Below are 22554 nucleotides of genomic sequence, written 5' to 3'. Positions count from 1 at the left end.
TCCCATCCTCTCCAACCGCCCTTCCCGCAGGCCCTGCGGCCGAGGTGCAGGCCTCCAGCCCGGGACGCCGCCCCCACCCCGCTCGGGGAAGCGCCAAGCGCGCTGCGCCCGGACCGCTAGCGCCCCCCCACCCCCCGCCCGCCCGCCCGCCCCGCAGCCCCTCCATCCAGGCCCGGCTCCTCCTCCTACCCCAGGGGTTGGGGAGCCGGTTCCGGAAGCCCCGACGCCTCCGCCCAGGCCGCCGCCGGAGCTTTGGAGAGGGCGGTCCGCGCCAGAGCGCGCCACGCGGGCCGAGCTTTCCGCCGGACCAGCGCCTCGGAGTCCCCCGCCTCGTCCGCGTCCCCACCGGTCCACGGGCCACTGCCGGCCGGAGCCCCCGCGCCGCACCCCGGATTCCTCGCGCACCTCACCCCGGATTCCTCCTGCGCCCCACCCCGGAGCCCCCGCGCCCCACCCCGGAGACCCCGAGCCCCACCCCGGAGACCCCGCGCTCCACCCCGGATTCCTCCCGCGCTCCACCCGGGAGCCCCCACGCCCCCTCCCCATCCACGCCCCACCCAGCCCCCGCCCCCGGTCCCCCCGGCGTGCGCGCCATGGCGGCGGGGCGCGGGGCGCCCCTGCTGGCGCTGCTGGCGCTGCTGGCGCTGTTGCCCGGGGGGCGCCCGCAGACGGTGCTGACGGACGACGAGATCGAGGAGTTCCTCGAGGGCTTCCTGTCGGAGCTGGAGCCCGGGCCGCGGGAGGACGAGGGCGGCCTGGAGCCACCGCCCCCTGAGCCCACCCTGCGCCTCCGCAAAGCCCAGGCTGGGGGCAAGGGGGCGCGCCCGAGGGTGGACGGAGAGGGTAAGTGCCTGCGCAGGGGTGCCCCTGGCGGGATGGGGCCCTGGCACCGCGCGCCTCAGGTGGGACTGGCGGCCTCCTCAGGGCTGGCCGCTGTCCAGCCGCCTGGCGTGAGGAACGGTTCTGAAAAGCACGGGACTGCCCAGATGTCTGGGGACTCCGTGCCAGGCCGCGGCCAGCGCTGGCCGGTAGCCCTTTGGGCACCAGACGCATGCGGCAGGTCTGCTGCCCAGAACTCTGATGGGCCCAGCACCTCGTCCCCAGCTCCCAACCACCCAGGGGCCAGGCCTGAGCCACAGGGGACTTGGCTGCCCCTCCCCAGTCTGCACTGTGAAACCCCTGCTGTCCCAGTGGGTCCCCTCAGCCTCTAAGGCACACGCTGCTCCTCTCACCACCAGCGTCCCAGGCTCAGCCGACCCTAGAGGGTGCCTGCACCCTCCTGCATGCACCTTCCCTCCCCCCCAGCTCAGCGGCGGGGAAGACCCTCCCACAGGGCTCCCTGGGGGAACTCAGTCAGATGATGCATCCCCAAGGCATTCCTTTGGCCTCTTACGCAATCAGTGGTCGATAAATCTTAGCTGCTTGTGTGCCTTTGGGGGGGTGGCAAGGTCTTCCTTCCTGAGCTCAGCAGCCTCCGCCCGGACTCTAGCTCCTTCTTGGCGCCTACCCTTGGGGGGGGGGGGCAGTCCCGGGACCCTCTGTGCCTCCCCCACCTCCAGTTCACATTCCAGGCTTGGATATTGCTGGGGGCAGCCCTGTTTCTCCCCAAGGTCTGCACTCTGCATTTTCCTGTGTTTCCGCCCCTTGGCCCCCAACCCCCTTTGAATTCTCAGCAGCATACAGGCCCCTGCCCTGCCCCACTTCAGCTGCTGCCTCGAGGGTCCCTGTCCTCTGTGTGGCCCAGACCCCCTGTTGGTTATGGTTCCAACCACCCCTGGCCCGGACTTCTCATAGGGCGTTGCCATAGGTGCCCCTGAGAGCACACCTGAGGCCCAGCAGTGCCCCCCACACCCACCGTGCCCTTTGTTTTGGCGGCAGTTGGCAGGGAGGAGACTGCCTCCCCCTTGAGACTGGGGTGCCCCCCAGGCCCGGAGGGCTTAGTCACCTGGCACTCTCTATGTCCAGCACAGAACACCACTCCCTGACTGGCCGAGGGGACATATTGGGAAGGTGGATTGTGACTGGTGGGAGGACGAGGGCCTGCTCATGTGGGTGGGTGTGTGTGCCCTGAGCCAAGATGTGCTGACAGCAGTCTTGCAGACAGAACCCTGGGTTCCAAGGCCAGCTCTGTCATGGGGCAGGTGACGTCATCTCTCAGTTTCCTGACCTGGGAAATGTGGGGTAAACAGGAGCGTTAGGGTTGTGGGGGGCCCAGGGGCCCAGAGCGGCTTCTCCTGTTGATGGGCCCTACATCTGCATCTTGGTCAGCGCCTCCGGAAAAGCCCAAAGACAAAGGGAAGAAAGGAAAGAAGGACAAAGGCCCCAAGGCGGCCAGGAAGCTGCTGGAGGGATCCCCCAGGCCACCCAAGGCCACCAAGAAACCCAAGGAGAAGCCACCCAAAGCCACCAAGAGGCCCAAGGAGAAGCCACCCAAGGCCACCAAGAGGCCCAAGGAGAAGCCACCCAAGGCCACCAAGAGGCCCAAGGAGAAGCCACCCAAAGCCACCAAGAGGCCCCTGGCTGGGAAGAGGCCCCCGACCCCGACCCCCTCAGAAGCCCCATGGTGGCCACTGCCCCCGCCCCTCAGCCCCAGCCCCAAGGAGCTGCCGCAGGAGGAAGGTGTGTGTCAGCTCTTCTGGGTGGTGGGCTCTGCCCTGCTGGGCTGCAGGGAGCGAGGGGTGAGGGGGTCCCTCAGGGCCCCCGCAGTTGGGGTGGAGCTCCCTCAGGTGGTGGGTGGGGGCTTGGTGGCCTCGCTGGGGGTTTGCTCTCCACTGTCCTGGGATCTGTCCCCTGGATCCCACTCAGAGCCTCCCCTTGTGTGCTGCTGGGCTCCCCAGGTTACCACCAGCAATCGCCCTGGGAGTGCCAGCAGGGTGCTGAGGCCTCCGGGGAGGGAGTGAGGCCTCCGGGTGTCAGCAGGGCCCAGGAGCGACCCCTGGCCCCGCAGGCCTCTGTCTACTGCGCTGGGTTTGTGTTGCAGGTGGGGCCCTCCCAGGTCCCTGGCCGGGTCCCGGAGGAGAGACCCCTTTGGAGCACCACCCTGGTGAGTGGGAGACCGGCCACCTGGGCTGGTTGGGCTTCCAGGGGCCGGTAGGGGCTGCCCGTGTGCTTGTGTCTCCCCCCAGAGCCGGAGGAGGAGCTGGAGCAGGAGCAGCCCACCCTGGACTACAACGACCAGATAGAGAGGGAGGACTACGAGGACTGTGAGTAGGACCCCAGTTGTCCAGCCACCACTGGCCCCACCGCCCCATCCAGATCCAGACCCTGCCCTGGGGGCCCCTCCCTGCCCTGCTGCCTCCCCCCGCCCAGCCCACCCTCTCCCCCAGTCGAGTACATCCGGCGCCAGAAGCAGCCCAGACCGCCCCCCAGCAGAAGGAGGCCCGAGAGGCCCTGGCTCGAGCACCCCGAGGAGAAGGCGGAGCCCCCGGGGCAGGGGGTCGAGGCCCCAGAGGAGAAGGAGAGGATCGGTAGGATGGGGCAGGGGGGCGGGGGCAGTCCTTCCAGGGGCTCTGTGCCCACTGCCTCCCCTCTCCACAGAGCCGCCTGCGAAGCCCCTTCTGCCCCCCGACTATGGGGACGGCTACGTGATCCCTGACTATGACGACAGTGAGTGCCCGGGGCCAGCTCGGAGGCAGTGCCCCGACGTCCCCACGTGCCACCGGCCTTGCTGCCCTCATTCCTCTCCTTGCTCAGGCTGGGCCTCCCCTTGACACCTTCCTGGTTCCTGACTCTGCTCTGCCTTCTGCTCCCGCCTCTCCTCCCCGCTCTGCAACCCCCCCCTCCAGCTCCCTGTCCCCTGGGATGACTCCCCCCTCCCTGGCTGCAGGCCTCGCAGGTCCTTGTCCTTTTCCTGTCCCGTTAACCCTCCAAGCCTTGGCCCGGCTCAGCCCTCGTGACTCACCCCTCCTGGTCACTGGTGCCACTGTCACTCAAGGCTCCCACTCCCTGCCCAGCCTTTCCCCAGGCCGAGCCCTGCTGGGTGGGGCTGCTGACTTCCTGGGGTCTGCCGGCCCCACTTGAGCCCAGGTGGCCTCTCGGTCCAAGAGGACCTCCCCCTCCTCTGGGCCTGTGTGGATTCTTCAAGGCCCACTGACCCCACTTCCTCATCGTCGCGGGCACCCTGGGTGTAGCTGGGGGGCCCTGGGAGCAGCCGGGGGGCCTTGGGAGCAGCAGCTGGCCATCTCACCAGGGCTCTCCCTCCCCCAGTGGACTATTACTTCCGGCCTCCCAGCCTGCCGAAGCCTGCCTCTGAGCTGGAGACTGACGAAGAGAAGGAGGAGCTGAGTGAGTGGAATCAGGCTGCCCCTGCCCACCTCCCCCTGCCTCCCCCTACCTGCCCAGCTCAGCCTGCTGCCCCCACAAGCCCCGGGAAGCCTGGGGCTGAGGGACAGGTCCTCCCACCCTCCACCTTCCAGAGAAACCCAAAAAGGAGGGCAGCAGCCCCAAGCGGGAGGAGACCGATGACAAGTGGACGCTGGAGAAAGGCAAGGACCACAAAGGTGTGTCTGGGGCTGGGGTTGGGCCGCTCGGCCAGGTCCTGGTGGCAGAACTCTGGGCTCCTGGACCCCAGGACCCTCGGCACCAAGTCCTCTCTTGTTGTCCTCAGGGCCCCGGAAGGGCGAGGAGGAAGAGTGGGCTCCAGCAGAGAAAATCAGTAAGGGGCCTGGGAGTGTGGGCACAGGGTGTGCAGGGCGGGCCTGGGGCACGCGACCCACCCGAGGGCACACGTAGGTCCCCAACCTGGATTTCCTACCGGCCTTCCAGGCCTCTAGAACCGTTTCCTGCTCGTAAGCTCTTGGGGCCTGGAGTGGCTCTGCCCCGGGCCCAACCCCAGGGCACAGAGCTCATGGCACAGGCTGGTGTGCAGACGCCCGTGTGGATGAGGCCTGGGGTGGCTGGGCCCTGGGATGGCTGTCCTGGGATGTCCTGTGCACCACGGCCCTGGAGCAGGGCATCATCAGCCTGTTCTCTGGGGAAGGCTGAGGCCAGGGAGGGGAGCACAGCCTGGGTGGAGCTGCCCTGACTGGCTCCCCGACATGAGGAGAGAGGGCTCTGGGGTCCTCAGTTCTGAGGTGGGTGGAGGGAGGAATGGAGCCACGGGCCACCAGCCTGGGGTCTGTCTTCAGAGTGCCCCCCCATCGGGATGGAGTCGCACCGCATCGAGGACAACCAGATTCGAGCCTCCTCCATGCTGCGCCATGGCCTGGGCGCCCAGCGGGGCCGGCTCAACATGCAGGTGGGTGCTGGGAGGGGCCCCTCTCCTGGCCGGCCGGGCTCCTCCACCCGCTCAGCCTCCCGCTGCCCAGCAGGCGGGTGCTGTCGAGGACGACTACTACGACGGGGCGTGGTGTGCCGAGGACGATGCGCAGAACCAGTGGATCGAGGTGGACACCAGGAGGACCACCAGGTTCACAGGCGTCATCACTCAAGGCCGCGACTCCAGCGTCCAGTACGTGGCTCACAGGCACTTGGGGGGGGGGAGCCCCAGGCCCGCCTCAGTTCCACTCCAGACACTCCTGTGGGCCCCCCGGGCCTCAGCCCCCTCCTTGGCCATGCAGCGGGCACGGGAGCCACTCCTGATGCCAGGCAGCGCTACACACCCCTGCCAACTCTTAAGTGCTTGGGCCCAGGAGAGGGGCATCAGCCATCTGACGGCCTAGCACCCAGGCCGGAGACCAGCCTCGCCCTGACCGCTGACCACTGTCGCTCTCCAGTGACGACTTTGTGACCTCCTTCTTCGTGGGCTTCAGCAATGACAGCCAGACATGGGCGATGTACACCAACGGCTACGAGGAAATGGTGGGTACTTGAGCCCTCAGCTCGCTGCCGGCACTTGGGCCCCAGCATGGGGTGCTGCTCTGAGGCCTGCCTCTCCCCAGACCTTCCATGGGAATGTGGACAAGGACACGCCCGTTCTGAGCGAGCTCCCGGAGCCAGTGGTAGCCCGTTTCATCCGTGTGTACCCCCTCACCTGGAATGGCAGCCTGTGCATGCGCCTAGAGGTGCTGGGCTGCCCCGTGTCCCGTGAGTGCTGGCGGGGCCAGGGGCTTGGAGGGGCGGCTAGGGGACTGGGGCTGGGCTGGCAGCTGACCAGCTCAGGGCCCTGCCTGTCCACCCTCTGCAGCTGTCTACAGCTACTATGCACAGAATGAGGTGGTCACCACCGACGACCTGGACTTCCGGCACCACAGCTACAAGGACATGCGCCAGGTGGGTGCTTGTCCCAGGGCGGGGGGTCCTGTCCAGAGCTCAGGTTCCTGGCTCGCAGGGTCTTGTGTGGGAGCTCCATTCTGCTCCCCTCCCCAACACGGCCCCCGCGGGAGGTGGGCTGGCCCTCGCTTCGGGAAGGAGGAACCCTCCACCCCACACCAGCATCGAGGGCCAGGCTCCTGGGCAGGGGCTATGCCTATCATGAGGCCTTCTCAGGGAGCAGACGGGCAATGCAGGGGCCATGGTCCCTGGGGAGGTGGGTGCTGGGCTGTGTGACGGGGTCCTCTCCCATGCCCAGCTGATGAAGGTGGTGAATGAGGAGTGCCCCACAATCACCCGTACATACAGCCTGGGAAAAAGCTCACGCGGGCTCAAGATCTACGCCATGGAGATCTCCGACAACCCTGGGGACCATGAGCTGGGTGAGGCCTCCATAGCCCCCTGAGGCCTGGCCCTCCCCACAGAGTAGAGGCACGGCCCTGGCACTACAGCTCACCTCTGCCTGCCCTCGGAACCCCTCTTGCTGGCCCTACAAGCCTCAGCTGCCCAGCCCTCGGCATGAGGCCAGCTTGGTTCCTTCCTCAGCTGCCCACGCCCCCCTCGGTAGCTGAGTGGTTGCTGAGGTCCTGCCCTTGCAGGGGAGCCGGAGTTCCGCTACACAGCCGGCATCCACGGCAACGAGGTCCTAGGCCGCGAGCTGCTGCTGTTGCTCATGCAGTACCTGTGCCGCGAGTACCGTGACGGGAACCCCCGCGTGCGCAACCTGGTCCACGACACGCGCATCCACCTGGTGCCCTCGCTGAACCCCGATGGCTATGAGGTGGCAGCGCAGATGGTGGGTGCAGGGGAGAGGGATTCGGGTGGTGACCTGTGCAGGGGGCAGGCAGGGGGTGGGGGCTGGGGGCAGGCTGGGTGGGCGGGGATGGCTTGGGGCAAGTCTGGACCACCCAATTGCTGACCCCCCCACCCCACCTCCCCACCCCACCCCCCCTCCCCACCCCACCCCCCCACGCCCCGTAGGGTTCAGAGTTCGGGAACTGGGCACTGGGGCTGTGGACCGAGGAGGGCTTCGACATCTACGAGGACTTCCCGGATCTCAACTCTGTGCTCTGGGGAGCGGAGGAGAGGAAATGGGTCCCTTACCGGGTTCCCAACAACAACCTGCCCATCCCCGAACGCTACCTCTCCCCGGATGCCACGGTGAGGCCGCCGCCTGGCCAGTAGGGTCAGGGGAGCAGCCAGGGCCCTGGAGCTCCGGGCACTGACTGCAGAGCTTTGGGAGGACAGGGGTGGGAGGGTTGGTACGGGTCTCCATGGAGGGCGGTGGAAGCCGTGGCCCAGACCTCACTTGGAGCCGCCCCCAGGTGTCCACGGAGGTCCGTGCCATCATCGCCTGGATGGAGAAGAACCCGTTCGTGCTGGGGGCAAACCTGAATGGTGGCGAGCGGCTCGTGTCCTACCCCTATGACATGGCGCGCACACCCAGCCAGGAGCAGCTGAGGGCCGCGGCCCTGGCGGCCGCCCGCGGAGAGGACCAGGACGAAGTGTCTGAGGCCCAGGAGACCCCAGACCACGCCATCTTCCGCTGGCTGGCCATCTCCTTCGCCTCCACCCACCTCACCATGACCGAGCCCTACCGGGGAGGGTGCCAAGCACAGGACCACACCGGGGGCATGGGCATCGTCAACGGGGCCAAGTGGAACCCCAGATCCGGGAGTGAGTCGACTGGGGCGGGGCCGCGGTGGGGCGTGTGAGATGGGGTGAGGGTGACTGCGGTTCTGAATGCTCCCACCAGCCATCAATGACTTCAGTTACCTGCACACCAACTGCTTGGAGCTCTCCATCTACCTGGGCTGTGACAAGTTCCCCCATGAGAGCGAGCTGCCCCGAGAGTGGGAGAACAACAAGGAAGCCCTGCTCACCTTCATGGAGCAGGTGGGGCTCGGGGGACGGGGCAGCATCGGGGAGGCGGGGAAGGGCTGTGAGAGGGGCCTGGACAGGGCAGGGGCGCAGGCCGCAGGGTCAGCATGTGGACACCCGGCCGCACCCCTTCCTGCAGGTTCACCGCGGCATCAAGGGGGTGGTGACGGACGAACAGGGCATCCCTATTGCCAATGCCACCATCTCCGTGAGCGGCGTTAACCACGGCGTGAAGACAGGTACCTGCTGGCACTCCTCTACCCCACTTCCCAGGGTGGGGGCCCGATCTGTGTTGGTCCCGGCAGGTGAGCCTGGGCCTGCCCACGCCCCGCTCCTCGGGGTGCCTCCAGACGCTGGGGTCTGCCCAGCAGAGGGGCCTGGGGCCTGGGTGGGGTGCCCTCCAGCGGCTGAACCCACCTTCCCCCTGCAGCCCCTGGCGGCGATTATTGGCGCATCCTGAACCCCGGGGAGTACCGCGTGACGGCCCAGGCGGAGGGCTACACGCCCGGCGCCAAGACCTGCAACGTGGACTACGACGTCGGGGCCACCCAGTGCAACTTCGTCCTGGCGCGCTCCAACTGGAAGCGCATCCGGGAGATCCTGGCCATGAACGGGAACCGGCCCATCCCGCGCATCGACCCCTCGCGCCCTATGACCCCCCAGCAGCGCCGCCTGCAGCAGCGCCGCCTGCAGCACCGGCTGCGCATGCGTGAACGGATGCGGCTTCGCCGCCTCAACGCCACCGCGGGCCCCGCCACCACCCCGACGCTGCCCGCCATGCTGCCCCCCACCCCCTCCCTGGCCCCCTCCTCCGTCCCCAACTCCACCCTGGGGCCCTGGGGCCCTCCACCTGAGCCCACGGCCTCCTGGGGGGAGTCCGAGACCGAGACCTACACGGAGGTGGTGACGGAACTGGGGACGGAGGAGTTTGGGGCCGAGCTGGGGCCGGAGGAGGAGGAGTGGGACGAGGGGGAGGGGGACGCCGGCCCGGGGCTCCCCTTCACCACGGCGGAGACCTACACGGTGAACTTCGGGGACTTCTGAGGGCAGGTCCCATCGCCGGGCCCGCTTGGCAGCCGTCAGCACACCAGGGCCCCCTGGTGTGGCGCACACGTGCCCACCACCTCAGAGCCAGCTCTGCCAGGCTCCTGGACTGCCCCCGGCCTCAGAGAGGTCGGACCCTGCAGGCGGAGCTGGGGACGCACCCAGGGCAGCCTTCTTAACTGCTGCCCAGGCCACACTAATAAACAAGCTCATGGCACAGGTGTCCTTGACCACGGGCCTGACCGGCTGGGGAGAGGGCAGGAGCCCCATTGTGTGGGCTCCCCCACAGGAGGGCGCGGGCGCAGCTCAGGTCCACCTAGATCACCAGTTAGCCGTCAGGTTTATTTACAGACAAGCTGCTCGTGCTGACCCAGCAGGGGCAGAGGCCGCCTCCACGACTCAGGGGCTCAGACCCAGGCCTCCCAGGGCGTCGTCCTCGGCGCCGAAGCCCGAGAAGCTGATGGGCTGGCAGACCAGGCTGCGCAGGTTCACCAGGCAGGCCGTCTGCGTGGCACTGAAGTCCGGCACAGCCACCAGCAGCACCGTCTGGTCCTCAGGGCCTGCAAACCAGACCCGTGGGGACCGCCTTAGGTTCTGGGTGAGCCCGCCTCAGAGGGAAGCCACCACAAGACACGGGAGCCCCCCCAGCACGTGGGAGTGCTGGCCGCAAGGCTCCTCTGGGCAGAAATGGAAAGGGCCGAGGACACCCAGAAGCCAAAGGCTAACGTGCCGCCGACCAGAGGAGCCCTGGCCCGGCCATGGGCGCGGACAGGCCCAGCGTGGGTCGGCACGCAGTCAGCCAGCGCCAGGTGGGCCCGGGCCCCGAAGAGAGCGAGTCCTCGTCCGAAGAGAAAGCTTACCTCGGATGATTTTGGAGCCGAAGCTGGGGGTGTTGCCACAAAAGTAGACGTGCGGGCACTCCAGAAAGATGAACGGGTCGCTTTTGTAGAAAGGGTAGCAACCTAGAGAAGGGGGCCGACAGCTGAGTGCGGGGCAATTCTAGGGCAGCTCCCAGAACAGCATCGCACCCTGGGGGAAGGCCGCTGAGTGCAAATCCACGCGGGAACCCGCCGGGCATCAAGGGGCCACCAGGCCTTCCCTGGTCTCTGGTCCCACCCCACATAGCTGAGCCCCGTGCATTACCCAGGGTGTCAGGGGCTGTGGGGCTGATGTGGCGGACACGCAGGGTCCACTCCAGGATCTCCAGGTGGTCCTCCATGCTGCTGTACCGGAAAATGTCACTCACGTTCTGTCCCGCTGTGCCCAGGAACCTGCAGGGCAAGGGGGTCTGACACCTGCACTCCTCCCACAGGCAGCCTGAGCTCACCAGGCGCACGTGGGGGTGTCCCCAGGCACCCTAGGAAAGGGGCCAATCGAGGTGGGCTCTCTGCAGTCCTGCACCCAACCCTCCCCTCCTGGTGCCACTGAGTCCAAAGGCCATGGGTCAGGCTGCAGTTGGGTTGTGCTGGCTACCTGACTCCATCGATGGTGGCCTGGTAGGGGTTGGTGACCAGCTGCAGCGTAGAGTAGGCGGTGGCCAGTGGGAACATGCAGGGGTGCAGGGGCTGCTGGGGGAGTGTGTAGTTTGTTGGGTCAAACTCGCCTGGCATCACGTCCACGGGTACCGAGGCCTGGAGGGCACAGGGCAGGGGAGCTTCAGGGCCGGCACCCACCATGCAGCCTGGAGCCCATCCGATGCCCTTCGCCACCTGCCTCCTGGTGCCCGGCCGCAGCCTCAGTGTCCAATCCCGTCCCTGCCAGCCCCGGGTGCTCACACTCAGCTGCAGGAGGATCTCGTCCAGCATCTTGACGGCCTCCACGCTGGCAGCCTGCGTTTTCTTGGTCAGGTACTTGGCCTGGGAGTAGAGCCATAGGCTGTGAGGCCCTGGGGAGTCTTAGATCAGAGGGTCACCTAGCTACCGCCTGGGGCACTGGGCTGGGAGCAGGGCAAAGCCCTCCCGCAGGGGGCAGAAGGCAGGGGCTGAGCCAGGGCGGTCCCTGGGCAAAGGTGGCCCCGACATCGCTGTTGGGCACTGCCCACCAGAACTGCAAGACCCTGAGCCCAACGCAGGGAAGGAGGGGCTGCTGCGGGCAGGTGGCGCCCTACCTTGTTGATGGAATCCCTGCTCTGGGTGCTGTGGCTGAGGAGGTTCCCAGCGAGGATGACGCGGGACACGTGGGCGGCACTGCACTGCTCCCCCTCGTCCCCCAGCTGCCCCGTCACCACGTCCACCAGCAGCTGGGTGCCCAGCAGGCTCTCACCCCCGCCTCCACCCAGGCCCAGACCGGACACCAGCAGCACAAACCTGCAGCAGAAGTCGGGGTCCTCTGGGTGCCGTGGAAATAGGTGCCCCCGCCCCCATCACCTTCACGGGTGAGCAGGAAGATGGAGTCCAGGGACCGTGACTCCCCTGGACCACTGCCCGGGACCCCAAGCACCTGCTCACCTGTCCAGGTCAAGGGGTGGTGCAGGCGTCTGAGGAGCCAGCCCTGCGAAGCAGTGGTCCTCCACCAAGAACTTGCCGTCGTCTCTCACAGAGCCCAGCACGGCCAGCACTGTCCCTGAGAGCAGCAGCGTCAGGCCCAGGAGGGGGGCCGAGGGACCACCTCCTCCAGCACCCACACGGCAAAGCCAGCCCCTTCTCCACCGTGATGGCGAGTTCCACTCAGACCTGCGTCCTGGGACCACTGCCTTTGGGCAGAGGCGGGAACTGACCCCACCCGGGTCTCACCCACTGCCTGAGGCACAGGCCACCCCGCCCCCCGCCCCACCTGTGACCAGCCTGGACACGTCGATGGTGCCTTCCAGTCTGATCCGCTGCAATTCATCTTCCAGGACCAGCTCATCGTCTGGGTGGATGTACTTGCTCCGGGGGGGCTGGGGGAGCAGGTTGTGCTGGAAGGCAGAGGTGAGGGGTGGTCGGGCCAGAGTCCACCAGGGCTCACTGAGAGGCTCCCCCCCATCCCCCCGGCCCAGCCCCAAATCCTGGGGTCCCAGGCAGGTGGCCCGCTGTCTCCAGGGAAGTGCGCTCACCTCCTCGCTGACCTCCCGCAGGATGGAGGGCTGGAGCGGCATGGCCTTGAAGAGGGTCCCCACCACACAGCACTTCTCCTCGGGCTGCAGCTCACACAGCTTCTTCACTAGGACCCCACTGCCTGGGCACGAGACCTGAGCTCAGAGACCAGGCAGCCCTCCTGGCATCCCCCACAGGGCATGGAAACAGGCCTCCCAGAGCCCAGTCGCCCAGGGAGCCTGCCTCTGCCGGGAGAGTTCACTGAGGGCAAAGACCCCCTAGACCTAAAGGATTGCTTGGCCCCAGGGGGACAGGGGACTCGGGATGTGGACGGGTCCGTTTGAGAAGCAGACATGCAGAGAGGGCGACGTCTGTGGTGACAGGGCCACAGCCTGGAGCACCAGCAGTCACGGAGCTGGAGGAGGCGGGAAGGACTCTCCCTGGAGCCTCTGAGGGAGGGCGGCCCTGTGACACCTGCACCCCGGACTCCGGCCTCCAGACGGGAGAATGAATGTGCTTTAAGCTGCCCAGTTTCGGGCTCTGTTGTTACAGCAGCCACGGGCCCCTAACACAGGCTCTACCTCGTTTACACCGACATTAGAGCCCTGGTTCTTAGAAAGACAGGTGTGCCAAGTCTCCACACAGCCCTGTCTGAAAAATATAACAAGTTCCTTTACGAGTTTGGATTCTTCCGAGAGCTCCACGAATGCTGTATCCTCTGAAAACAGAGACACCATCAAATCAAACTACATCCCACGCGCCCCGTCAGCTCCCCGTGGAGTCAGGCGCCCGGGGTCCTGGGACACCACGGGGACCATCAGGATGCACAGTACAGGCTGGTCCTCAGGGGGCGCAGGGAGGAAGAACACAGGTTCCCGAAGGCCCTGGATCTGCCAGCCCCCAGGCCTGGGGAGAACGCCCACAGGAGGTGACGGGATCATGTGGCTGCGGGACCAGCCCCTTCCTCAGCCCGGGCGACGGCAGCATGAGCCCCTCCTGCCTGGAATAACCCAGAACATACACCAGGTCTCCCCGGGGGAGTGAAGAAGAGTCGTTCAGAGCAAGATGAGGAGGGCGCCAACAGGAAGCACAGACCCCCAGGCCCCAACATCGCAGCCGCATTCACCCCCAGGCGACGACACCGAGCACTGTGCATGGAGCCCCCAGCCCAACAGCCCTCGTGCGGCTGAGGAAACCGAGGCACAGAGGCTCAGCGACAGGTTCTGAGCACCAGGCAGAGCGCACAGCCGCTATGACAAGTGCCAACACGGCAGCTAAGACAGGCTATGGAGGAGGCCCTGGAGGCTGAGGTGGCCCCTTGAAGCACACGACATTCACACTGAGGTCCCGAGGGAATCTGGAGACGAAGCAAGCGGGAGAGGGGGGAGCCACAGGCAAGAAAGGGAGGCTTGTCAGGAAGCCGGGGAACGGAGAGGCGCTTCTCGGCACAGGCCGAGCTCCGGAGAGGACTCCCGGTCCCACTGGAAGCTGCATGAAGGGGTTCGGGGTGAAGCCAGTATGACAGCCAGGCCCGTGAGGAGCAACGCTGCCCCGCGAGGCCCTGCACTGTGGGCCACTGCCTGGGCTCCTGGCCCCAGTCTGTGAGCAGGATGAGGTGGTGGTTCCATCTCTGGGGAGTCCTGTTAGCGGCAGCAGGGACTGGAAGAGAAACCTGGTACCAGAGAGGGCGCTGCTGTAAGGAATCGAAAAGGCCAGCGACACTGGGCCTGAGGGTGGGCCCGGGGCTCCCAGGAAAGTGAGGAGAAGGCCCCTGGGAGCCAGTGGAAGGAGACCCTTACTATGTGGCAGGAGGTGAAAAACACTGCCTGCAGCAAAGAAGACAGAACGTCATTGGTGACTGTGGCCATCTAGCTGGGAGACGGGCAGTGTTCTCTAGCTGCGCCGATAAAACCAGAGTCGGTCCCACTGGCTTGCGGGGGGGGGGGGGGGGGGGGGCCTGGGCACCGTGCTTCCCAACGCCTTCCTGGGGGCCAGTGTGCAGCCTGCACTGCGACCCCGCGCCTGGTGCCGGGGCAGTAAGACAGGGTCTCACCGACACAATGCCAGCTTAGTAACATTAACAGCTTAATTGAAAACTACATGGAAAGCCACTCCTGCAGTGACAATGGATAATGCAGTGTCTCCCAAAATTGGAAGGGGGTCCTGGTTCACCACCAAGAATAACATAACTGCAGGAGAGGCCACCAAGGAAGAAACGGGTAAAAAAACAAAAAAAAAAAGCTTTGCACTGCCTGGCCACGTACCCAGGAGAGAGACAACAGGCACAGAGGCCGGAGGTCGGAGGTCAGTGAAAACAGGCCCCTCCAAGGGAGGTGGGTGCTCCCTGCATTGAGGACAAGGAAGACATGTCCCTACGCCAGTGCAAGACCAGTTACCATCCGACCAGGCCCTGCGGCCACTGGCCACAGACCACACCTCTCGTGACACCTGACTTAACCCCTTCGGCCCCCGAAGAAGACACTGAGCTGAAAGTGGGTGCTCCCCCCAGGCCGGGGGGTGGGGGTGGGGGGATACACGAAAGGCCCCAGTGCTGCCAGGTCTCAGGCCGGTGGGAGGAGGTGCCCCCCGCACCGGTCACTTACCCCACTGCTGCTGGGCCCGGCTCACCAGGAAGGGCCTCATCTGGAGGAGGCGGGTGGCATAGATGTGGGCATACTGCCGGCTGAAGCTGCGCTCCCCCAGCCGGAAGGGCTGGGAGCAGTTGGTGTAAGTCGCCACGGGCACTCGGGCAAAGGTGGCGTTGCTGGCTGACGGCGGGGACAGCAGAGTGTGGGCCCTCTGGGCAGCCTGCTCGGCAAACATGGTGTGTTCCAGGCCAAGGAGGTGGTCCCTGTGAGCACACAGACGCACTCCTGCAACCCCTGCCCCCACGGCGGCCGCTCTCCGGGTGTGTCTGCACCCAGCTGACCATCGGGGCTGACCACCGGCACCCACGGGCCTCGGGGATGGAGGGGAAGGCTGCAAGCCCACCAGAGGGCCGAGCTGCTGGGGAAACGCTTGTACTGGACACCAGTCTCCCCCTGCGCGCACCCGGAGGGAGAAAAGGAAGGCTGCGCATTCCTCTGCCTGGAGCTCCAAGCCGCCCGTGTCCCCTGCCCGCCCCCACCTCCGCCTGAGCAGCTACCAGGGCTCAGGTCCACAGGCCCCACCGGAATCCTGCTCGGCCCGGCCAGCGCCCAGCACCTGCTCCATCGGGGCCGAGGCCAGACAAGCCCGCCATGCGCCGATCACTGTCCGATCCAAGCCGGAGCTCTCACGGCTTCCCCATGGCACGGAGTGAACCCCAACCCCCACAAGGGCCTGTGAGAGCTGCCCCCGCCCTCGGCCCCCCACAGCCCGCACGAGGGGCTCCCGCACTCCCTCGTCGTGGCTCACACCCCGCCTCCTCCTGCCCCACGCTCCCCGCGCTTCAGCTGCTTCGTCTCCAGGCAGTTACCTCCTAACGCGGTGCATTCAGTTTCCTCTGCGTCCTGCTCGGGACTGCACGGTGCACGTCGGACCCTCCCGGCCGCAGCCCCGGCCCGACCGGCTGCAGGCGCCCGAGCCCCAGGGCGGCCCCGCAACCGCTCGAGGGGAACAGCGGAGACCCGCTCAGAGTCCGCGAGACGCCCCTCAGCCCCCGGCCCGGGCGCCCCACGCCGCCGGGACCACTCCGGACCCCTCTCACCTCGCCGCGCGCCCGGGCCCGCCCAGCGCCGCGCGCCGCCTCCGCCAATCTGAGTGCCCCGCCCTCCCAGCGCCGCATCCCGCCAATTGCCGGGCGCCTCGCTCTGTCCATCACCACGGGGCCCGCCCACCGCCGTGCGCCGTTACCCGCCAACCGCGCGCCCCGCCCGCCACCATCGCAACCCTCCAATCCGCGCACGCCCCGCCCCCCCCGTCGCCGAGCTCCCGGTCCCGGTGTCTGCGCGTGCGCGGAGTCGCGCTCCCGTTCCCCGGGCAACGCGGGGCGGGGCTTGCGTCTAGGAACCGGTGTGCGCGTGCGGGCGCCGCTCCATCCAGACGGGACCCTCCTAGGAGGCAGCTCCCCCGAGGTCTTGGTCCCTTCGGGGTAGTTGGCGCCCCTCGCGTGACCCCAGGACCTGCCAGTCGCCAGACTCTGCGGCGGCCGCCCGTGCTGACCACAGGGTAGGCGCACCGAGTCCGCAGGCTGCATACCCCGGGGGAGCGGGCCCAGGGAGCGGGCGATGGGAGGCCCTCCGCGCGGGCCACGGCCCTGCCAGCCTCCATGCAGCGCGGCTCAGTCCCGTCCACCGGCTTCCCACCCGCCAGCGCCCTCCCAGCCGCCCCATTGCGGGTGCCCTCCCGCATCTCACGCCCCGGGAAGCCTCACGCCGCTCCCACCGCGCCCCCTGCTCTTTCCCGGTCCTGTCCCCGCGACAGAGTGGACAGTGCTAAGGCGTGACACACAGAGCCCTCGCTGCAGACCTACCTGCCTTCTCCGTTCTTGGAACGTTAATCCGTCTAATCCCCAAATAAGCCTTTGACGGTGGGGCACAGAGAAGCCGCTCAGCTAGTGAGTAACAGCTGGACCCACCCCAAGGCAGCCTAGCGTAGGGGTGCTGGGCCTCCCCAGAACAGGGGCCCCCCAAGGTCAGCTGACCACCGCTCCCTCCGTGACACTTAGCAAGGCGTCTGCCAAGCTGCCCGGCAGACTGAATGAGCCTGCCCTTCGGGGGCATGTGGGAGAGTCCCAGGGGAGCTGGTATTTTTTTTTCCCCTTTTTTTTTAAATTAAATCTTTATTGTTCAGATTATTACATTTGTTCCTCTTTTTTTTTCCCCCCCATATCTCCCCTCCTCCCAGTTCCCGCCCCACCCTCCGCCCTCACTCCCCACCCACTGTCCTCATCCATAGGTGCACGATTTTTGTCCAGTCTCTTCCCACATCTCCCACACCCCTTTCCCCCCCAAGAATAGTCAGTCCATTCCCTTTCTATGTCCCTGATTCTATTATAATCAACAGTTCATTCTGTTCATCAGATTATTAATTCACTTGATTCTTAGATTCACTTGTTGATAGATGCATATTTGTTGTTCATAATGTGTATCTTTACCTTTTTCTTCCTCTTCCTCTTCTTAAAGGATACCTTTCAGCATTTCATATAATCCTGGTTTGGTGGTGATGAACTCCTTTAGCTTTTCCTTATCTGTGAAGCTCTTTATCTGACCTTCAATTCTGAATGATAGCTTTGCTGGATAAAGTAATCTTGGTTGTAGGTTCTTGGTATTCATCACTTTGAATATTTCTTGCCACTCCCTTCTGGCCTGCAAAGTTTCTGTTGAGAAATCAGCTGACAGTCGTATGGGTATTCCCTTGTAGGTAACTGAGTTTCTTTCTCTTGCTGTTTTTAAGATTCTCTCTTTATCTTTTGCTCTTGGCATTTTAATGATGATGTGTCTTGGTGTGGTCCTCTTTGGATTCCTTTTGTTTGGGGTTCTCCGCGCTTCTTGGACCTGTAAGTCCATTTCTTTCACCAGGTGGGGGAAGTTTTCTGTCATTATTTCTTCAAATAGGTTTTCAATATCTTGCTCTCTCTCATCTTCTGGCACCCCTATAATTCTGATGTTGGTACGCTTGAAGCTGTCCCAGAGGCTCCTTACACTATCCTCGCATTTTTGGATTCTTTTTTCATTTTGCTTTTCTGGTTGGATGTTTTTTGCTTCCTCGCATTTCAAATCATTGACTTGATTCTTGCGCTCCTCTGGTCTGCTGTCGGGCGTCTGTATAATATTCGTTATTTCAGTCCGTGTATGCTTAATTTCTCGTTGGTTCCCCAATATAAGATCGAGGGTCTTATTAGTTTTCGTGTAAATCTCATTAAGTTTATCGGCAGCTTCTAAACAGTTCTTGAGAGACCTTAAAAGTGTGGTTCTGAACTCTATTTCTTCCATTGACAATTTTGTCCTGTTTCTTTGTCTCCACATTTTGTTATGCTTCCTTGGTGTACCCCCTAGTGGTCTTTGTTCGAAGTCTTATAGTTAAATCTTGATTGTTGTAGCTAATTCCAGGGAGGGTTTGACCTCCAGGCCAAGTGGCTATGAGAATCAGCTGTGTCAGCAATGAGAGAACTTCTGTCCTCTAGGGAGGTGCTAATCTAGCCTTTGCCTGAGGCTATCCGGCAAATGCCTCTGTGCAGGGCTTGGGCGGGGCGGGTCGCACAGGATCAACAGGGTGGGCCAGAGAGAGCAGTTATGGCGGCTCTCAGTCCTGTCCCCAGGGGCTCTGCCTCTCTGAGTCCCAGCACCCGCTGCAAAGCTCGGAGAGAAAGCTGTACTCGCTCTGACCGAAGCCAGACAGTCCCACTTCTCCCGTTTGAGTCTGGGTCCCTAAAGACTCACCCGGATCTGGTGCTCAGAGTCTGCGACTCCCTCCCGATTGAAAACAACAACCGCACCCTCCGCTGCCAGCCCGCTCCGCACCTCAGAATTTGACTTCAGCACTGCGCCTCCTCTGAGTGTCCGTGTGCGTTTCTCTTTCCTCCTAGTTGTAGGACTTCCACTCAGCCAGCGTTCCTGTGGTTCTGGGTGATGTCCGTTCCGTGTTTTAGTTTCACTTTTGAAGTAGTTGTTCAAAGCAGCAAACTCCGGCGTTAACCTATGCCGCCATCTTGGTTCTCCAGCTATTTCGAGCTGGTATTTTTGAATGAATGAGTGAGCATTTTTAGGGGAGCAGGCAGTGTGCTAAGTGTCTTAAGAGCATTATGTCATTGGATCTTCCCGTGGCCCAGTGAGGCAGGTACTGCTACCGTTTCTGTTTTACAGAATGATTCATGGTGGCACGTGGCACAGCCAGGAAGCGGGCCGTGCTGACACGGAGCTGAGCAGCCCCTCCCGGAAACTGCACGTGGCCTGTGTTGGGCACACGCCACAGGAGGATGCTGGGGGTGGGGTGGGCAGGGACCAATGAGTGGTGCCCCCACTGCTGGGGACGAACACCACGCCTCCCCTCACCCCCTCTCCTTGCTGCCTTTCCCAGTCTCCTGGCCGCCATGTGTGGTGTGAGATCAGATCTGGCAGAGACTTCGGAGCATCTGGCAGGGCCGGGGTCTGGACTTCTGAGAAGTAGGCGTGTGTGGTCAAAGGGAGGGTGCAGCTGGCTGCCCCTCCACCGTCTCTCCGTCGTGTCCTGGAACATGGGATGCAGCCGGGACCGCTTAGCCACCAGACCAAGCCCAGCAACTGCTGACTTCTTATTTCATAGCAAAAAAGTGAACCCCATTTGCTCTCTCCTCGTTGGGCTTTCTGAACACGAGACCGACGATGTTCTTAAATGAAACATGTAGGCACGTACAGGGGGCAAGGCTCCCAGGAGGCTTCAGAGCAGTGCACCCCTCAAAATAAGTGCAAGGGCTGGTGGGTCTTCCGCGATGTTTTATTTTTTCAATGTTTTATTGTGGTAAAAGTACATATAGTGTAAGAGTTACCATTTTACAAAGATACAGCCCTGAAGGAACACGCCAGGAGGTCTGGCCCTCCCCAGTCTGGCCCTTGGTCTTGGGCCAGTGCCTCGTCCCCACAGACCTGCCGCCTGTGCTCTGTGTCCCTCTGGGAGCAGTGACCACCCCAGTGCAGTCAGTCACCTGTGGCCCCAGGCAGGGGCCCCACCTCTCAAGGCGGCCACTGCTTGACCCTGTAGGTGTCTTGGGGAGGGGGATCCAGACAGGGGGTTGGCTGTGACCGTTGAGAAGGGGGAAGCAGGATGCTTGGCAGGTCCTGGGAGAAGGAGAGTGGGTGTTGCTGATGCCAAAGTGGGCAGGCAGGGCTGATAAGGTTCTATTTTGGAGCCAAGTGGCTCTCGCGTCGTCAGCCTGTCCCTGTGGGGATGCTCCACAGACGGCAGGGGGGCCGGTGGGAGGTCAGGGCTGTTTCAGCTCCTGGGGTGCGGAGAGGCACTGAAAGACAAAGGTGGTGGAGAGGGAGGGGGCAGATGGGAGGGCAGCCGGCAGAGGGAGTCCTGTCCCCAAGGCTGCAGCCACCCCCTCCTGCCTTTGCCTCTTGTGCTGGCTCCTGGGGGGCAGGGCCCGTGGACAGACACCAGGAGTCTAGATTCCTCACACCCCTCCTCACTCACTAGGCTGCTCTGCACTACGGGACACAGCACCCTCCTGTGCCAAGGTTTCCCCTCCCCACTCCGGGCGGTGCACCACTGCTGTGGCTCCAGGGGCTTTGCCACCTCAGGGTGGGCGAAAGTCTTCCAGCTGCACCCCGTCTATCCGAAGGTCCCTCATCTGCACATTTAGTCAGAAAAAATGAAGCCAAGTGCTGTGGCAGCCCTGCCTGTGGCTGTGCCTGGTCCTGAGCTAAGTCAGTGTCCAGGGGGGACGCTGGGCAGGGTGGGGAGTACCTGTCAGATGGGCGACTCAACACCACACCTGGAGGCTCAGGGAGACCCAGCCGCTGTCAACATCCAGCCCACCCTGAGGGTCGCAGAAAGGAAGCTGGCATCCTTCACGCTCACTGATGGACAGTGCGTGGTCGGACCCCCAGGCAGCTCCACGGCTCTGAGGGCCTCCCCCAGCTCATGCCCTTCTGCATCTCCACAGCCCATCCTCTGACCAGAGCGACCAGAAGTGTCTGCAAGGCTCCCAGCAAAGGCAGGGGAGTGGGTTGACCTATTACTTACTAGTCTCTCCTGCATTGCTGCTGAGTGAAATCCAGCCAAGTGCCTGCCCTGCCATCTCTGGGGCCCTCCCACCCAAACTGGGGGATTTGGCCTCAGCCTGTGTGGGAGCCAGTCTGCACTCAGGGTGAGCTGTGTGGGGCGCGTGGGTGGGTGGGTGGGGTGGGGTGTGGGAACAGGACAGCCGCAGGGAGGCGGATGCAGCTAAGAGCCCGTCTTCACCTTTGTCAGTGGAGTTAACACGTCTAAAGAAGGTGCACCCTGCCAGAGGTGGGGTGGGGGCAGGGCAGGGACTGGGGCCCTGGCTGGGGGCTGAGGGATTTCAGGATAAAATCTGAAAAGACCACAAACGGGGGCTGGACAGTCACTGACCGTGAGGCCCCTGAGCCCCGTCCCCTGGGGTGCGGCTCGATCAGTGGGAGGGAGCTTCAGGCCTTGCTGGGAAGCTAATCGACACGGGAAAGAAAACATTTCTTGTTAATGAGCGTTCAGCTGGACGGTGCTCCTCAAAGCCGGGGAGGAGTCGGGCACCTCCATCACGTTCTCAGAAGAACCAACTGGGCCTGGTCCTGCAGAGACTCCCACAGACCTGCCTGCACCTGTCCTCTCCCCTGGGCTGGCTCCTCGCCTTAACCGAGAGGAAAACCTCTTCTCACACCTTTGCCCCTGGAAGCGGGCTCGGGCCCGAGTCAGGCTCCTGCCTCCCAAGAAACTGGGAGCTGGGAGTGACCTGTCAGAGCCATGGCCCGGCCCCGGGAGCTGTCTTGGCTGTAAAACTCGCAAGAGGCTCATTGAGCTTTTAGACAGTTTTACACAGAAAGAGGCGGGAAAGATCCTGGGATTACAAGTTTCCTGAAGGAAATGCCCCAGAAAAGGGCCTCCTTCCCTTTCTGCACCAGGAGTGCTAGCCTTTTCCTATTTCTGGGCACCTCCGGCGGCACAGCAGGCCTGCCCCGCTCTAGCGCCGGCCGAGGCCTGTTCCCTGGGCCTCGAGCTTCTGCGTGTCCAGCAGCCCGAGTGAGGCTGGCTGCCGCTGGGGACCCCAGCCTCCGCATCCCGGGTCTGCAGGGGGTGGGGTGGGCAGCAGGGTTTGGGTTGGAGCCTGGGACGGACGGTGGTCCTCTGCAAACCCTGGGACTGAATGTGAGCCCCCGCGGAGGAGGAGGCAGGGGCCAAGAGCCCACAGGAGCTGGGGTGGGCATCCTGGACACAGTCCCAGGGCGGGCCACAGGCTGGGACACCTGCTCAGGGGCCCTAAGGGAGTGGGGGGGAGGGGTCTCTGGACCAAGACTTTTATGATCACTGATGAGCAATAGTCAGATAACTTCCAAACTCAAGTGTCAGTGTAGTAACTAAAATGACCAAGTCCCAGACCAAGCTCTAAACTGAGCACCGCTCTGGGCAGCCACTTGAAAGATCCAACTACAACTTCCACCTGACGGGCAGGTCCTGCAGCTCCCTTCTCTAGGAGGCCAGGATCCGGCTCCACTGTTCATCCGACTCCCTCGTGCTCCCAGTCAAAGAGCCCCAACATTTAAACTGATGTGGAGAGGAAGGGGGTGGGGGTTGAGGGAAGAGATCATGTGCTCTGTCCAACCCGGTGTGAAAGGACGGTGGGTGTTTCCCTGCGTTGTCTCTTTTCTTACCGTTTCTTTAATAAATGGGATGAGAGGGGAAACCAGCAAAAACCGAGCACCGCTCCCCACAAAAATGCTTCCCTCCA

General features: G+C 64.0%; 2 protein-coding genes across 4 annotated transcripts; one reads left to right on the top strand and one right to left on the bottom strand.

Moving 5' to 3' along the window:
• The first annotated feature begins 185 nt into the window (after positions 1–185).
• AEBP1 (AE binding protein 1) lies at positions 186–9391 on the top strand. The gene is made up of 21 exons (XM_059656002.1): positions 186–843; positions 2269–2619; positions 2981–3043; positions 3126–3203; positions 3327–3467; positions 3538–3606; positions 4207–4284; positions 4416–4499; positions 4607–4654; positions 5127–5236; positions 5310–5449; positions 5715–5799; positions 5880–6024; positions 6125–6210; positions 6509–6632; positions 6849–7045; positions 7231–7410; positions 7575–7926; positions 8006–8145; positions 8270–8369; positions 8561–9391. Exons 1-21 carry the CDS (start codon positions 594–596, stop codon positions 9172–9174), a joined length of 3435 nt encoding a protein of 1144 aa, XP_059511985.1. The 5' UTR covers positions 186–593; the 3' UTR covers positions 9175–9391.
• Positions 9392–9497: 106 nt separating this feature from the next.
• On the bottom strand, positions 9498–15913 carry POLD2 (DNA polymerase delta 2, accessory subunit). Of its 3 annotated transcripts, none has more exons than XM_059656005.1 (11): positions 15877–15913; positions 14792–15039; positions 12209–12330; positions 11947–12070; positions 11622–11736; positions 11282–11480; positions 10950–11030; positions 10648–10805; positions 10318–10445; positions 10035–10136; positions 9498–9734 (listed from the first exon to the last, which is right to left on the bottom strand). In XM_059656005.1, exons 2-11 carry the CDS (start codon positions 15009–15011, stop codon positions 9574–9576), a joined length of 1410 nt encoding a protein of 469 aa, XP_059511988.1. In that variant the 5' UTR covers positions 15012–15039; positions 15877–15913; the 3' UTR covers positions 9498–9573. The 3 variants fall into 3 exon arrangements, with proteins under 3 accessions (XP_059511988.1, XP_059511986.1, XP_059511989.1); XM_059656003.1 differs by lacking the exon at positions 15877–15913 and adding an exon at positions 15646–15870; XM_059656006.1 differs by lacking the exon at positions 15877–15913 and adding an exon at positions 15646–15870 and having other exon boundaries at positions 14792–14996.
• Between the last annotated feature and the right edge of the window lie 6641 nt (positions 15914–22554).

This window comes from Myotis daubentonii, chromosome 10 (assembly GCF_963259705.1).
Source record: "Myotis daubentonii chromosome 10, mMyoDau2.1, whole genome shotgun sequence".
Taxonomy (NCBI): domain Eukaryota; kingdom Metazoa; phylum Chordata; class Mammalia; order Chiroptera; family Vespertilionidae; genus Myotis; species Myotis daubentonii.
The sequence above is the reverse complement of the archived record's forward strand: the minus strand, read 5'-3'. Positions and strand labels throughout refer to the sequence as shown.

What these genes read in the sequence shown, in the direction of transcription:
- POLD2 (XM_059656003.1), bottom strand. An exon ending in TGCGGGAGGTCAGCGAGGAG is followed by an intron (nt 12,071 to 12,208) that starts GTGAGCGCACTT and finishes TCTGCCTTCCAG; the next exon opens with CACAACCTGCTCCCCCAGCC. An exon ending in CGTGTCCAGGCTGGTCACAG is followed by an intron (nt 11,737 to 11,946) that starts GTGGGGCGGGGG and finishes TGCTGCTCTCAG; the next exon opens with GGACAGTGCTGGCCGTGCTG.
- AEBP1 (XM_059656002.1), top strand. Translation starts at nt 594, where the DNA reads ATGGCGGCGGGGCGCGGGGCGCCCCTGCTGGCGCTGCTGGCGCTGCTG. An exon ending in GCTGGGCTGCCCCGTGTCCC is followed by an intron (nt 6,025 to 6,124) that starts GTGAGTGCTGGC and finishes CACCCTCTGCAG; the next exon opens with CTGTCTACAGCTACTATGCA. An exon ending in ACCTCTCCCCGGATGCCACG is followed by an intron (nt 7,411 to 7,574) that starts GTGAGGCCGCCG and finishes AGCCGCCCCCAG; the next exon opens with GTGTCCACGGAGGTCCGTGC.